Source organism: Tarenaya hassleriana, unplaced genomic scaffold (assembly GCF_000463585.1).
Source record: "Tarenaya hassleriana unplaced genomic scaffold, ASM46358v1 Cleome19, whole genome shotgun sequence".
NCBI classification, from domain to species: domain Eukaryota; kingdom Viridiplantae; phylum Streptophyta; class Magnoliopsida; order Brassicales; family Cleomaceae; genus Tarenaya; species Tarenaya hassleriana.
Genome location: NW_010965304.1, coordinates 2,786,611 through 2,801,963, shown reverse-complemented (window position 1 = coordinate 2,801,963; position 15,353 = coordinate 2,786,611). Strand labels below are relative to the sequence as shown.

General features: G+C 36.7%; 4 protein-coding genes across 6 annotated transcripts in view; 3 read left to right on the top strand and 1 right to left on the bottom strand.

The window, feature by feature from the left end:
• LOC104811266 (probable glycosyltransferase At3g07620) overlaps window positions 1–510 on the bottom strand; it is a 3,966-nt gene extending 3,456 nt beyond the window's left edge. The window contains exon 1 of one of the 2 annotated variants that reach the window (XM_019202303.1): window positions 103–510. The gene's annotated coding sequence lies outside the window, so the exon portion shown is untranslated. The remainder of the gene's footprint in view (window positions 1–102) is intronic. The other variant, XM_010537927.2, reaches the window with a different exon arrangement.
• A 2,231-nt stretch (window positions 511–2,741) lies between these two features.
• Window positions 2,742–4,412, top strand: LOC104811265. Of its 2 annotated transcripts, none has more exons than XM_010537923.2 (3): window positions 2,742–2,978; window positions 3,151–3,331; window positions 3,995–4,412. In XM_010537923.2, the coding sequence occupies exons 1-2, from the start codon at window positions 2,848–2,850 to the stop codon at window positions 3,299–3,301; spliced, it is 282 nt and encodes a 93-aa protein (XP_010536225.1). In that variant the 5' UTR covers window positions 2,742–2,847; the 3' UTR covers window positions 3,302–3,331; window positions 3,995–4,412. The 2 variants fall into 2 exon arrangements, with proteins under 2 accessions (XP_010536225.1, XP_010536226.1); XM_010537924.1 differs by having other exon boundaries at window positions 2,744–2,978; window positions 3,151–3,269.
• Window positions 4,413–7,527: 3,115 nt separating this feature from the next.
• Window positions 7,528–11,899, top strand: LOC104811264 (NADP-dependent malic enzyme 2). The gene is made up of 19 exons (XM_010537922.1): window positions 7,528–7,842; window positions 8,168–8,288; window positions 8,411–8,485; window positions 8,585–8,736; window positions 8,849–8,954; window positions 9,039–9,104; window positions 9,208–9,303; window positions 9,404–9,475; window positions 9,643–9,726; window positions 9,837–9,935; window positions 10,017–10,064; window positions 10,153–10,206; window positions 10,305–10,403; window positions 10,509–10,598; window positions 10,693–10,770; window positions 10,852–10,926; window positions 11,032–11,122; window positions 11,377–11,505; window positions 11,594–11,899. The coding sequence occupies exons 1-19, from the start codon at window positions 7,700–7,702 to the stop codon at window positions 11,680–11,682; spliced, it is 1,767 nt and encodes a 588-aa protein (XP_010536224.1). The 5' UTR covers window positions 7,528–7,699; the 3' UTR covers window positions 11,683–11,899.
• A 657-nt stretch (window positions 11,900–12,556) lies between these two features.
• On the top strand, window positions 12,557–15,286 carry LOC104811263 (UPF0664 stress-induced protein C29B12.11c-like). The gene is made up of 6 exons (XM_010537921.1): window positions 12,557–12,694; window positions 13,248–13,453; window positions 13,745–13,856; window positions 14,038–14,109; window positions 14,224–14,441; window positions 14,903–15,286. The coding sequence occupies exons 2-6, from the start codon at window positions 13,344–13,346 to the stop codon at window positions 15,009–15,011; spliced, it is 621 nt and encodes a 206-aa protein (XP_010536223.1). The 5' UTR covers window positions 12,557–12,694; window positions 13,248–13,343; the 3' UTR covers window positions 15,012–15,286.
• The last annotated feature ends 67 nt before the right edge of the window (window positions 15,287–15,353 follow it).

Sequence of the window (15,353 nt, the reverse complement as noted above, 5' to 3'; positions counted from 1 at the left end):
TGCGCGCGAAAAAAAAAAAGAGAGAGAGAGAGAGAGAGAGAGAGAGAGAGAGAGAGAGAGAGAGAGAGAGAGAGAGAGAGAGAGATTTATAAGAAACATAACTTACTATTTCTGAAGTAGCAAAGTGATCAGACAGAGAGAAAAAGACATGGGAATTCTGGGATTTGATCGGCTTCTGGGTTCTGTTCTGTTGCCAATGAACTCCGCCGACAAAACAAGAAACGCCAAGAAGCAAGAAAGATGAAAATCTTCTCTTGGAGTATACTATTAAATTAAAAAAAAGAAGAAGATGGAATCTCTTCGCAATGGGTTCTCAACAAAATTCTCTCTTTCTTTTCTCTACCTCGTAACTGTGCCGGGTTTGTATCAGATTTTCTAGCTGTTTCTCGGCAACCAAACAACAGCCCTCGCACACACCAGGGCCATGATATGTTACTCGAGAAGAAAATAAAGACGAAAAGGAAAAAGGGTAACCTTGGAATTTGGTTCCATGTATTTGAGCGGACACGCCATGCTCTTCTTCATTGAAGATTCTTCGGTTTTACCGAGAAAATTATTATATATATATAATAAAAAGATAATTAAAAAAACTTTGTTTTCTTTAATTTTCTTTGAAGGCGGCGAGTCAGAGAAATAAAGTTTATTTATTGTTTTTCTTTAATTGCAATTATCAGCATTTGAAATTCCACTAATCACCATTTTGCGGTTCATTTCGTGTTAAAATATTTTCACTCACAACACCAATTGTAGATTTATAATATTAGCTTATGTAGCAGGTTTAATTTCGCTTTAGTTTAGATATTTTTAGTTTAATTTGGTTGGAAATAGATCTGTTAATTATTTCGGTTTTGTTTTATGTTTTGTATTTAAGATATTTGCATCTAATGGAAGGATATGATATAATATCTTCAGCGATATTATTCTCAAATCACATCTCTAATTTTATACTTTATTGTTGTCTAGAATATTGATTATTCATTACTTAATCGTTGATTATATATGCCTATATATTCATGTATTATTATTAATGAGAATACAAGAAAAACATTTCTCTTATAGCATCCTCATTTGATATCAATTCATAAATTAGCGATGTTGATTTATTTGTCACAATTAGATAAATATTTCGTTTCGTTTCGTGTATATGTATATATGTATAATTAATTGAATTGAATAATATGTAACTCTACATTATAAATCTAATTAGATATAGTTATATTTCATATAAATATAAAATCATTGGAAAATGAATAAGAATAATTTTTTTGTTTTAAAATAAAAATAAAATTTAATGAAAATTTAAAACGCAGTACTAAAAGTTGGTACAAAAATAAATAATGAAATTTAAACTAAAGGAATGGAGAGTTGAATAGTTCTTTGGAGTTTGCACAGTCATTTAATGATGATGGACATAAAAGGGCAGTCTTTTTGTTGGATACTACGAGATTGCCACTCCTCGTTGACCTTCTAACTAAGTTGCCTGGCCGGCTTCTCTTAATTAGTATTTTTTTTTCAAAGAAAACTCTATCAAATTGCATGATAAGCACATTGTTTCCACAAATAAATACAATTATTAAAAAATGAAACTTGCAATAAAATTTACTTAGAATATCGAGAATATCGATTTTTTATTCACAAAATATTTTTGAAACAGCCTTACATTAAAACATTATATATATATATACACCTATGAAAAGTAATTTTCAATAGAAAATGAAACTTTTTAAAAAAATTTAAAAAAACACTGAACTTTTTTATTGATAAAAAAATACTAAATTTTTTATTTTATCAAATAAATATTAAATTTTTTAAATTTGTCAAAAAAATATTTAATTTTTCTACGATTGTCAAAATAAACAAATGAGCTAACGTGACATAGTTGGGTTTTTTTTTTGTCAAAATAAACATGTTAAATTTGGTTTTTTTTTTTTATAATTGTACATAGTTCATATATTTTTTTTGAACTATTTAATAAGTTTAATATTTTTTTGACAATCACATACAAGTTTATGTATTTTTTTTGGATCATTTAAAAATTTTAGTATTTTTTATACTCAATTAATTTTAATCCATGTATATAAACCCGGAACATAGAGAAATATGTTGAAACTCAAGATTATAAATACAAAATATCTAAGTGGATGGTAATTAATCATCGTCGTACAAAGGCCATGGCTTTAATTACGTACAAGAAAAGTGTTATAGAATATTTAGTAATTAAATGTTGTAATATCAGACATATATGGCCAAACATTACAAAAGGACGGATCATGATTTTTCCCAAAAAGAAAAAAGACGTATAGTGATATGATGCTGAAGACATTATATGTACTTTTATCTGTTATTATATCCAAAATCGTACGTATGGGACCAGATCCCAGCCTATAAAAATATGCCATTCCAGAAGTTTATATATATACATATATATATATATATTATTTTTTGTAAGAGAAAATTCGTTATTTTATAAAATCAATTTTGTTAAATAGAATCTGTCTGATATTACATTGTTCAGAATTCAATTTCTTGAAAACGGCGTTAATTTCGTCTAGGCATTTCGGGCACGACGCCGGTTCCTTTTCCGTCTTATTTTTCAGTTCAAATCATTTCAAGTCACAACACCACGTTATAAATATATATATATATTTGGGGGACTGAACGTCGTGTTGTTTTTCGGATAAACCATCGGAATGCGTGCCATCTTTTACAAGAAGGATTTAGCGTGTCTATCCGTAAACTACGGCGTCGTTTTACTAAACCTCGCAAAAACCCCTCTTTTGGTTGCCGCAGTTTCTTCAAAGAACCCTAGAAAGCCGATCTCCGTCTTTGTCTACGCGTTCCCGGGAAATGGCTTCTCGATGTCGATCTTTGTCGAAGCCTGCGGTTTCTTTGTTTAAATCTGCTATGAACAAGCCTTCGGTCGGATCCAGATCGGCTTCTTCGCTTCTCGGTGCTCGTCATTCGCTTGGATCATCGAGGTAAGCCCTTTTCGATTCAATTTCGCGTGCCCTTTCCACGATTCTGATTGGGGGTTCCCCCCCGAATTCGAGTCATAGATTTTGTGTTCGTACCATTTCGATTTGTGGGTTGTCTTGGAATCGACGGAATTGTGAGGAAAAACGTTTTGGATGTATTTTTTTTATATTACAGGCCAATTTCTCAGCTGGGCTCGCTTCAGTCTTTACTTCCACTGCACAGTGCAGTGTCTTCAGCTCGGTTGACTTCGTGTCTCGGCATCGATTCGAGGAGCTCGAGGTCGCTGTCTCAGGGTATGCTCTGCAGTGCAAATCCAGGAGTTTGATAATCTCCAAATGTTTTGTGTTTAGTATCTGTAAGCAACTTTTTTACTCTTTGATCTTGGACATCTTCCCGGATTTGCATGCCGTTTCCTGTTCTTAATTGGAGTTGTTTAACTTGTTTTCTTTCCATCATCTTTTCATATGAATGCTCGTGTCATGGTATCATATGTGGGATGCGAGACTCTGGCCTTTCTTCCTCCAAGGATTTCTCTTTACTGAAATTCTCTTCCTTTGTTTTTACAAATCCAACTCATTTGGAGATTTGTATCAGTTGAAGAGCTGAGACAGATTTTGATTCCTCTTTGCGTATAACATTGAAATACAGGCCTTCTCTCAAACTGGCAGACAAATTTGTCTTGCCAGATAGTTTGCATTCTGCTTAGTTATGTTAACCAGTAACCCAGTCCCTGGCTCACGAAAGCTATAAGAAGCTCTTGCCAAGTATGATCTTTGAGAGGAATTCAGTAATGCTTCTGTGATGAACTTCTAGAGCTTCCAATAGACCTAGTTTTTCCGATCCATTAGCACAGTTCTTCTCGAGCATTGTGTAGCTTCTTCAATGATTTGTTCTGTTAACCCCAAGCATTGTCATGTTTTGGTTGATAAAAAGGATTCACTTTAGTTTTCAGACAACCATTATCATTATGAATGTTCCATGTTTGATACTGTTCTTTTGTTTCGTGATTTTCTTGCAGAGCTTGGCCTTAGTGTTCCTCGATAAGAGACCGAAACCAAGAAAAGGGAATTCATCCTCTGCCTTAACAGCTCCAATCCAATCTTTTCCCTCTCCTGGTACTTTTTCATGTGTCTCTCATTTTCACCCATAGCTGTGTTTTTTTTTTCTGGGTGATTCTCTTATTTTCCATAATTTCATCCATTTTGCTTAGAGACCTTACTCATGCAGTTTGCATTGAAAGAAACTGAATCGGTTTAAGCGAATAACCGATGTGTTCTCTCGTGTTTTCGGTTTCATTCTGGACTTATGTTTTCTTCTTCCATATGGTTGGCCATTGCTCCTTGCTCAGTAGCTCTAGTTAGGGTTCTTATTATTGTGTGATTGGTCCTAAAGCATACACAGACATACAAAGATGCTTATATTTTCAGTTTGTCTCATGTTTTGTCCGAACTATGACATCCCCTGCACATATATATATATATATATATATATATATAGTTTATACGCATGTATGTGTATTGTATGCATGTATCATGCAACTTGGGTTTGGTCGGATTTTGTATGTTAATCTGATCGTCCAGAGGGCGGATTGATGAAATAGCGAGCTAAATACGAATTTATGGCCCGTTATTTTTGGAATTTTTTATTAATAAGAAAAGATTAGTCAATATTGTGAAATTATTATTTAGCTACTGACTTCTCTAGCTTCAGAGAAATATTGGTTTTGTTTTGTTTTGAATTGAATATTAAAGGGGTCAATGTTCAAATGGCAAAGTCAACGGTCGGTAAAACATCATCTAGTTATCGCTCTAGAACGTGTGTGTATATATATTATATACACATATATATATGGTTATCTCCATCTAAATATTACTCGCTTTTGTTCATACGGGAATTGTACGATGTTTTATTGTCTTTTGTGCCAAGAAAGAATCATGTTTTCAGTGCTGTATATGCTATGCTTCTTAATTTTTTAGATGAAAATATTACCATATAGAACTGAATTAAATCAAAACTAATTATGTATAGTCCAATTTTAAACCAATTATATATATATTTTGAAAATCATATATGTCTGAATTTAAGTAAAGTATCAAAGTAACAGAAATATATGTATTGTATGAACACAAGAAAATGAAGGCGCCAACAAAAAATAATTTACTTTTATGGTATGTGAGAAGAAGAGGAAACTCGTTCGCGTTACGTGAATCCCAATTTTGGTGGAAGAAACGGTCCAAAAGGAACGCCTTAAATAAGAAATTACCAACAAAAGGTCAGACGTTGCCCCTTTAATGTCAAGACTATTGTGGTTACAGCGCTTCAATAAATAATTTAATATTATAAAATGGAATAAAATAAAATCTTTTATATTCAAGAATGAAATGTAGGAGTAGATATTTGGGTTTAAATATCCAATTCATTTTGTTGCATGCATGTCTTGGCCTTTCGAAATAATACCATTTTTTTTAACAATCAATGCAGGTATATAATAAGTCTTGTAATTACCCAACAGTTAATGGCCCGGTGGATGAAAGGTAAAGTCATCATCGAGTTCATGAGTTCGATTCCATTTGTAGGGAGGGATGTAATTTCTGAATTAAAATAGTCCATATACAAAAGTACAAAGGTTGGTCCCGGACCTAGGATGAATGTAGTCGGACCGAAGGCCCGGGAACCATCCTGGTTATAAAAAAAAAGTCTTGCAATTCATTGTTTTCTGATAACTGCTGAATCAATTTTAAAAATTAATCACATACGATAAAAATACTATTTAAAATGTACGTTTATATTTCTTTTTTATAAGCATCACTACGTCGTTGTTGTTGAGACGTGGAATAAGATTCTCTTCACCTAATAAATACCCATTTCCAAAAAATAAATCAAGCTTTTCGTCACTATTTATTGAATATCTAGTATATTATTGTATAATGATATAAAAAAAATCAGCAATAGTAGAAATTGATTGGTTGGATATTTTGGATTTGATACGAACCATATTAATATATATATATATATATGTATTATTGATAATGAATTTTGTATCATATTCATTATTATTATTATTATTATTATAATCCAAGTTGCGCTCCAAATGCCGGCCAATTTTGACTCCCCCGGACCCAACCCCACGCCGCATACAGACAACAGACCAGGAGCGCCTGCCGCTCGACCACCACGAGGTGGGTTATTGTGTTCCTTTTCTATGAAATAAAACAACATTTTTTTTAATTTCGATTTGATTAATGCAAATATTATGATGCGTGATCGGATTTTTCACACATAGGCTGACCAAAATTATTATTATACGCGTGCGAGTACAAATTTTTATATACTAATAATAATAAAAATTCAGATGGATCTTGGGTTTCAAAATATCCAATATCTATGGATTCATTGTATGTTCTTGTAATACACGGACAAGGGCATGTGATTATTTAGCATGTGTTTATCCATTTAGATGGTACCGTATGATATATATATATATATATAGAGAGAGAGAGATTAGAGAGAGAGAGAGAGATTATTTAGATGGTACCGTATATATATACATACACACACACACACTCACACACATTGATCAATAGAAGTGCCATCCAACTATCCCTCAATTCGCTAAACGTGTATATTCACTGTCATGGTCTTTTATCTATGCACTACAGTTTTAATGCATATTATTATATTACAGGGAAAAAGAGAATAAAACGGGTATTGTTTTTTTTTTTTGGGTAACCGGGTTTCCTGGATCGAGGTCCAGACTAATCCCGGGGCCGGGAGCCAGCCATGTGATTTGAATTATGCGCTCTCTCCCCAGCCTGGGGTTCGAACTCGGGGCGGGACAGACGTTTTGCGCCTCCGTTTCAACAGTTGAACTACCCAGATTGGGTTTAAAACGCGTATTGTTTTTTTTTTTGTTTTAAAACGCGTATTGTTATTAAATAGCTTCGCGAAGATGTTATATATACAGTACATGTTTGATATATGTATTTTCTAAATCCGACAATCTCATTTGGTATATTATCTGTAGCGTTTCGTTGTATTTATTTGAATATTTTAATTATATTCTCAATTTCCGTTTATAGATATAGACTTTTGAAAGGTTTTCATCTCATGGTTATTTATTTTTATGCACCCAAAACCTTTTTATTTTAGTTTAAAAAAAATAAAAATCAAGCGATACTCTGATAATTTACTTTCAAAATGCAACATATTATTTGATTGTTGCCATAAAGTTTTCTAATTTCTCGTATAAATGAGAAAACTTTATTGTTCTAAAAAATTGTGAACCACATGATTGTATATATTATTGTATTATCCTAAGAAATTCATACAACGATAATTCTCAAAAGGGTTTTTTTACATTGCTGTAAAAAATATCTTTTTTTTTTCAAAAAAGTTTTTTTTTCCATGTAAATGGACGCTTTAACGAAAAAATCATGGCGGCCAAAGGAGAAAACAATAGAAATCAAATCATGGACCGTGGGACCCACAGGCGATGATAGGTCCACGTTTTCCTCTCCATTATTTGACAATGGAGGAATTTTCCGGCCATCCGGACAGGTCCCTTCCCCCCTATATAAGTAAAGATCTTCTTCCCCGTTCAATCCACCAAATTATCTTCGAGCCCAGAAGAAAGCTGTACCGATTTTTCCCGAAATCTTGTCGCTTTTTGTCATTTTGTGTCCGGAGCCTTTGTGTTGTTCGATCGTCGACAGCGAGAGAGAGAATGGGAAGTACTCCGACTGAGATCTCCGGCGACTGTGTGGCCGACAACAGGTCCGGCGTCGGCGGCGGGATCTCTGACGTGTACGGTGAGGATAGTGCCACGTTGGATCAGCTCGTCACCCCCTGGGTTACTTCCGTTGCCAGGTGAGACGACTTGCTGGATTTTCTTTTTTACTTACTGCCTTCCAAGATCTCAACTTTTATCTGTTCTGTCACAACTTGATCTCGTTGGTTCGCTTCAGTTCCTGTTTTTCAGGATGTTAATGTTCTAAAGTTTTGATTCTTATGTAATAGAAGGGATCAAAGAATTGCTGGATTAGGTTCTTCTGTTCACTGCTCGTTATTAAACTTGCAAACTCAGAAATTTCGGACATCAGCAACTGATGATTTTCTTGCTTTTGAATTATGAATCAGTTCCTGCGATTTTAATCGGTCATTTCTCTTAAAAATTTTGTGAAAAAATTTACAGTGGCTATTCATTGATGCGTGACCCGCGTTACAACAAGGGACTTGCCTTCACTGACAAGGAGAGAGATGCCCATTACTTAACCGGTCTTCTGCCTCCTGTTGTTCTAACTCAGGAAGTCCAGGTGATACTGAAATCTGCGATCAAGATTCAAGATTCAAGATCCTAACACAACGCATGCTCAGATTTGAGATTTTCGTGTTTGTTGCTTTGGGTTTGTGTTGATCATGGTTTGCCTGTTAATAGGAGAGAAAGCTGATGCACAATCTCCGCCAGTACACGGTTCCTCTGCAACGTTACATGGCCTTGATGGATCTTCAGGTGGATTAGGGAGAGATTCACTGATTATGCACTCTTGATTCACTGATTAGAAATAATTTGTGAGTAACCGGTTCCTACTGCGGATCTGAATCTTTGCAGGAGAGGAACGAGAGGTTGTTTTACAAGCTTCTGATCGATAACGTCGAGGAATTGCTTCCAGTTGTGTACACACCGACAGTTGGTGAAGCTTGCCAGAAGTATGGGAGCATTTTCAGGCGGCCTCAGGGTCTTTACATCAGCCTGAAAGAGAAGTGTGTTCGAATGTTTTAAACTGTGTTTTGTCATCCTCTTTACCATGTCGGCTTTCATGGTTTTTGTTTGCTCTCTCTTGCCTGAACGAAAGATTGGGGCTTCATTCTTCAGGGGTAAGATTCTTGAAGTGTTGAAGAACTGGCCACAGAGGGGAATTCAAGTTATTGTTGTCACCGATGGTGAGCGCATTCTTGGGCTGGGAGATCTTGGCTGCCAGGTAAAGGGTTGTTTAGTTTACATGCCAATTACTCTCTCTACATATCATTTTACCGATGATTTCGTCGTCGTAAAATTTTCCCAGGGAATGGGAATCCCAGTGGGGAAGCTCTCTCTTTACACAGCTTTGGGAGGAATCCGTCCCTCGGCGGTAAGAACCGTGTCAAAGTTGCAATCTTTTCACCGAGAAACGTGTTCTGCTTGATTCTTCTTTGTTGTCTGTTCATAAATCTATAAACCCGATTCATCTGCAGTGCCTTCCAATCACCATTGATGTCGGTACCAACAATGAGAAGCTGCTGAACGATGAGTTTTACATTGGCCTTAAGCAGCGGAGGGCGACAGGACAGGTTCAGCAATAGCTTTCCTCTTGTTCTCTCTTCTCTGCTGTCTTTCTATGAACTTTTTCAGAAACTGAGAAGTTATATCCCCTTTTCTTTTTAAATTCAGGAATATGCAGATTTTCTGCACGAGTTCATGTGCGCTGCTAAGCAGAACTATGGAGAGAAGGTCTTGGTGCAGGTGAATTATCTGCTCGGTTCTGCTAAAGCCCATGGAACATTATTGACATTGCTCTTCTTCTTCTTCTTCTTCTTCTTCTTCTTCTTCTTCTTCTTCTTCTTCTTTACATCTAGATGCCATTGACATGATATGTGTGTATATATATGTATATATGTTCTTGATTTCAGTTTGAAGACTTTGCAAACCACAACGCGTTTGAGCTTCTGTCCAAGTACAGCTCCAGTCATCTTGTCTTCAATGATGATATCCAGGTAATGGTCTTGTCCTTCACTTCTGAGTTTTCATTGTCTGAGATCTTTTTTCTTCTGAACAAACTAATCTCAAGAATTGATTTTTTTTTTCCACTCTTGCATAATTCCAGGGTACTGCATCTGTGGTGCTTGCTGGGCTTATTGCCGCCCAGAAGCTGCTCGGTAAAAACCTGGCTGATCACACCTTCCTGTTCTTGGGAGCCGGAGAGGTGAGACCTAAAATTCTGCCCCTAGAAGCGTTCACCATATGTTTTGGCTCTTAATCTAATCTCTTTGATTCCTTTTCGAAGGCTGGAACCGGAATTGCTGAGCTGATTGCTCTTCAGATTTCAAGAGAGGTTAGCAGTTCCCGAGATTTTATGTCATTGCTCTTCTTACAGGCTAAGAATCCGTGATTAACCATACCCGTGTTGTTGTTTTTTTCAGACCGGAACTCCGACTGAAGAGGCCAGGAAGAAGATTTGGCTTGTGGACTCAAAGGTAGGGTGTAACATCCAGGCACTTTGCTGTCTGTATCTTCTAAAACCGGGCATTGAGGTTCCTCTTCTTCCGGTTTTTGAAACTTTCTTTTTGCGCAGGGATTGATTGTTAGCTCTCGTAAAGAATCGCTCCAGCACTTCAAGCAGCCGTGGGCACATGAACATGAGCCGGTCAAGGATCTCTTGGGCGCTGTCAATGTATGTAAATGCTGTAAAGATTTCATCTTTAACATTCTTGATCTTGTAATCCTCTGTTGTTTTTTTTTATTCTCACCGTTTTTTTTGGTTGAAACTTTCAATCAGGTGATAAAGCCAACCGTGCTGATCGGGACATCAGGTGTGGGAAAAACTTTCACAAAGGAAGTTGTCGAGGCCATGGCTTCCTTCAACGAGGTTTTCTTCTCGTTCCTCTTTTACATATTATTTTCTTGAAACCGGGTTTTCTGCACAAATTGTTTCTAATGCTCTTTTCGATGTCGGGTTACAGAAACCGTTGATTCTTGCTCTCTCGAACCCTACTTCCCAAGCCGAGTGTACAGCAGAAGAAGCTTACGCATGGACCAAGGTATATACTCGAATATGTAGAAAGAAAGCTCTTGTATTTGCTCTTGGATAGAGTCTTGATCATAGTTTCTTAACGATATAGGGTCGTGCAATCTTTGCGAGTGGAAGCCCGTTTGATCCCGTTGAGTACGATGGCAAAACTTTCGTGCCTGGCCAGGTTAGTTTTGTGTTTTCTCGATGACATTTTCAGTCTCGGTTTTGCAAATCTTTTTCCGGGAATTCAGATGGTCATGTGGTTTACAATTGATAACCCTTGTTTCAGGCAAACAACTGCTACATTTTCCCGGGTCTCGGTCTTGGTTTGATCATGTCTGGTGCAATTCGTGTCCGTGATGACATGCTTCTTGCTGCCTGTAAGTGTATTAGAACTCTCCCTCGGTTAAACGGTTGAAAGAATTTACAAAAAGACAGTTATGAATTCTGCCCTAAACCTCAAAAAGGTTTTAGCTTTCTGCAAATCGATGATGCATTTCAGTTCTGAATTCTCCCCTAAAACACACTTTCGAAACCACGGAAAAGCCGTTTTCTGTTTCTGAATCTGTAAAACACGAAAAAAGGTGGGAACTTTCTCATGAAACATCCTCTGTTTTCTCTCTTTACCGAACAGCTGAGGCACTGGCGGAGCAAGTGAGTGAGGAGAACTTTGCAAACGGACTGATCTACCCGCCCTTCTCAAACATCAGAAAGATATCTGCCAATATCGCTGCCAAAGTCGCTGCCAAAACCTACGACCTCGGTTGGTTCCATACATCGTCTTTCTCGGGTTTCTTTGTAAAAAAAAAACCCCGATATCTGATAACCAAACTGACATCTTGTAAATGCAGGACTGGCGTCTAACCTTCCTCGTGCAAAGGACCTGGTGAAGTTTGCAGAGAGCTGCATGTACAGTCCTGTTTACAGAAACTACCGCTAAGTGTTCAGACAGAACAATCTATCATTATTCAGAACCTTCTCTTTCAGTCCATGTCTCTGTCTATGCCTCTGTTTCCTTTTTGTTCTTGTTTCCTTTTATGCCATGATCTAAGAGAACTATCTTGCTTCCTTTGCCCCTCTGTTCTGTCCTGTAATGCTTTTGTAATAACACTTGAATGAATGAGTTCACCACCAGAGCCAACATCCTTTTATCGAAATCCGTTTGACTTTTTAACTATTTCAAGGATCATATAATTTGAATTGATATATTTGTTTGGCATTTTTTGGTAAATTGAAATATTTTGATGTCTTTTTTTTTTAAATGAAAATCTGCTTAAAATTTTCCTTTTAAATATGATATTTTATTTAATATTATTAACAATGATGGAATACATCTAACTAGACAATGTTGAATTGTTGATTTTATATATATGTTTTAAGTATATTTTCAAAGTGTAAGGGTAATCCTATGTTTGAGTGGTTGTTAGAGAGAAATGACGTAATTTAATTGCAACAAATTTGTTTTTTTGATTAAGAATGAATATTGTTGGGTCGAAAGTGTAGTTAACAAATCTAAATTACCAAAAAAATACATAGTAAGGATTGGAAAGCTATAATAATATATATTACTTATATATCATTTAGGGTAAAGTGAAGCAAACTGTGATGGTTACGGTTCAATTGTTAAAGGAGTCAATTAAAAATAGATAAATAATAATTAACAGTTAGTAATTTATTTTTTTGTCAATTTAATTCGAGGTTAAAATGTAATTAGGGGCATGGAGACACTTTGCAATATATTGGGGAGAATATTGAATTACGTAAAATTCAAAGAGGCAAAACCGAATAATAAAGGAGATGTGAAGAGGCTGCGAGCACGTGCTGTACGCGTGATGTTCTATCCTCTCGAACAAGCGAGTAGTTGCATCTCATCGACAACATATCTCCATCCCTCTCCCGTCTGCTCGATCGTATTTCTCCTTTCTGATCAAAGCCTTCAGTTCTCGATCAAGGTACGTTTTCTCTCAGATTGTTTGTTTCTCGAGAAATTTCTTGATCTGGTTGTGGTTACAAGAGTTTCCAAGCTTCTCTCGATATGTGCAGTTTCCTATAAATGAATTGGATCGCCGTGCGAATTCTTGTTATCGCTGGTGATTGTTTTGGTACTTCCATGATTCTTAGATTTTATATGTTTTATTTATAATTTGGTGGAATTTTTTGGAATTTGAATTGTAACCCTAGGGGTTTTCCCTTCTATTTCGCTTTTGGTTTGGATCTCCAACGCTCGTGTGGTTTCCTTGATGAAATGTTTCCCGTCTCTGGACACGTTTTCTGTGAAATTGCTTAGCAGAAACAATAGTAGTGTGATTCGTCTCTGGCCTGATCCATGATCATGATGAAAGGAATTGGGATTTTACTTTGGTTGTTCCGTCCTTTTTGCCTGTTCCGGTTATTAACAATTGATGCCAGTTTGTCATATTTCGTCTACTTGAGATCTATTTGCATGATCATTTTGTGTGATCAATGATTCATATTTGATACATTTTTGGCGATTGGGTTGCGCAGTGGAAAGAATTGCGGATTGAGAAAGCATACAAGAAGAAGAAGCAAAAGCTAGAAACACGATATTTTTTGGCCATCTCGATTGATTGAGTAGTGATCATGGCACTAAACCCTCAGTTGTTACCCAACGGGATGCCTGTTCCCTTTGTCAGCGAAATGTTCGTTCTCGCCAGAGATGGAGTCGAGTTTGAAGTCGATAAGATCCCTGGGTTTGTTCCCCCACCTCTATTTTCTTGCGCATTTTGGACCCGTTTCGATATTTTCTTTGTTATACTTTGATCCGAAAACAACTCTGTTTGAGTTTCCACTTAAGTAACATTGCTTAATCAGAACTGGAGTCTTGAAGTAAGATCCTTTGGCTTTCTTTCTTATATTATCCAATCAGTAAAATCGAGGTTTGTTTTTGTTCATCTGGTAAGTAAGAATAGTTGCATATGAGTGAGACATATTCTGCTGTAGGTTTTCAACACTGTTCCTGATTTTTGTTGTGTTTGCTCCAGAGACCAGGGAGGTCATGTTAAGGCTAAGGGAGTGGTATATTTGTCAAATATACGTTTGGTCTTTGTTGCGAGCAAGCCTGTTGGAAACCTTGTTGCTTTTGACATGCCCCTGGTACGGAACATTATCGTTTCCTTTTTCTTCTTCTTCTGTCTGATCCTCAGCTCAATTTTCCTGTTCAGTTTTCTGGAAATGATAAAATTTATCTTGCCAGTACTACGTCAGGAACAGACGGCTGATTCTGAGTTTTACAGATTTGCTTCGGAACTGATCTGTATATTACTCAACTTTGCAGCTCTATATTCATGGCGAAAAATTCAATCAGCCAATATTCCACTGCAACAATATCTCTGGCCAAGTGGAGCCTGTAAGTGTATCTTTTACAAGCTCGTCTTTTCTTTTCCTCCAGACAGCAGACGGGTTCCATTTGTGTTTTTTTACGGGTTTACTCACCTTAGCTTTGTAAAACAAAAATTCCCAGGTGGTACCGGAAAATGAGCATAGAGCTCTATACTCAACGCATAATTTCAAGATCCTCTTCAAGGAAGGTGGTTGTGGGACTTTTGTTCCTCTCTTCCTCAATCTCATCTCTTCCGTGAGACGGTACAACCAGCAAATGCAACAAGCTGCAGCAGCACCACCTCGTGTCGATCCTCTTCAAGCTTCACAAACTCCTGTGGATGAAATGATGAGACACGCGTAAGTTTTCTTAGATGGAATATGAGACCTGTTCTTATGCTCAGATATATATACACACACGCACTCACTCATGGGGAATGCACAACCATTAGTGGCATCTTTATTAACTGAGACTCTTTGGGAAAAAAAGAAGAGTGTAAAAGACTTGAGCTTCCACTCTGGAACATGATGAGATTTCGGGGGGAAAACTACAACATACAGCATACTAGAACCTTCTCTCACTCGATTGAGAGCAATCAACAGGGCAACGATCCTTCATTAGGGTTATCCTTAGTTTCTTTAGATTGATAGGAATTTACTGCTATTAACGGTTAAACCCTATGCAATGTTGAGATCCTTAGCGGCAGAAGTAGAAGATAATCCATCTCAACATCATGGGGAAGTGATGAACTAACCGAACTCCCTCCCTTCGGGTTTTGTATGTTGCCTGACAAATGTTGGTCGGTGGTTGCGTGTTGCAGATACGTCGACCCGAATGACCCGACAAGGATTTTCCTGCAGCAGCCAACGGGGGAGAGCCAGTTGAGGCGGCGAACTTACCATTCCAACCCATCCGATCACTCTACATGAACTTTATATGACGAGCATTCAGAGAATGGAGATACACCCGTACATAAATCATCTGTTACTTTAATGAATTACTGGTGAATCAAGCTGAAGCACATTTCTTGACCTGGCCTCTCGTCCTTGGTTATGGCGTGTAAACAGAGACTACTTGTGTAATGAGAGACCAGACATAATACTTTGTTGTTTCAATGCTTTTGTCGTGTGGTTGTGTAATGTGTTGGGACTCTGAATAATATTCTCCTTTTCTTATAATCTTTACGTGAAGATGTTACAGTCTCCTTGTAACAGTATTAAAAAATTAATTGACAAATTAACTGTGCTCTTAAATTTTAAAATAAAAAAGAT

Excerpts from the sequence above, each read along its gene's own strand:
- LOC104811265 (XM_010537923.2), top strand. The coding sequence starts at position 2,848 with ATGGCTTCTCGATGTCGATCTTTGTCGAAGCCTGCGGTTTCTTTGTTT. Across the intron at positions 2,979-3,150 it reads CATTCGCTTGGATCATCGAG|GCCAATTTCTCAGCTGGGCT; the intron begins GTAAGCCCTTTT and ends TTTATATTACAG.
- LOC104811264 (XM_010537922.1), top strand. The coding sequence starts at position 7,700 with ATGGGAAGTACTCCGACTGAGATCTCCGGCGACTGTGTGGCCGACAAC. Across the intron at positions 9,105-9,207 it reads GAGGAATCCGTCCCTCGGCG|TGCCTTCCAATCACCATTGA; the intron begins GTAAGAACCGTG and ends ATTCATCTGCAG. Across the intron at positions 10,599-10,692 it reads CCATGGCTTCCTTCAACGAG|AAACCGTTGATTCTTGCTCT; the intron begins GTTTTCTTCTCG and ends GTCGGGTTACAG.
- LOC104811263 (XM_010537921.1), top strand. The coding sequence starts at position 13,344 with ATGGCACTAAACCCTCAGTTGTTACCCAACGGGATGCCTGTTCCCTTT. Across the intron at positions 14,110-14,223 it reads TCTCTGGCCAAGTGGAGCCT|GTGGTACCGGAAAATGAGCA; the intron begins GTAAGTGTATCT and ends AAAAATTCCCAG. Across the intron at positions 14,442-14,902 it reads GATGAAATGATGAGACACGC|ATACGTCGACCCGAATGACC; the intron begins GTAAGTTTTCTT and ends TGCGTGTTGCAG.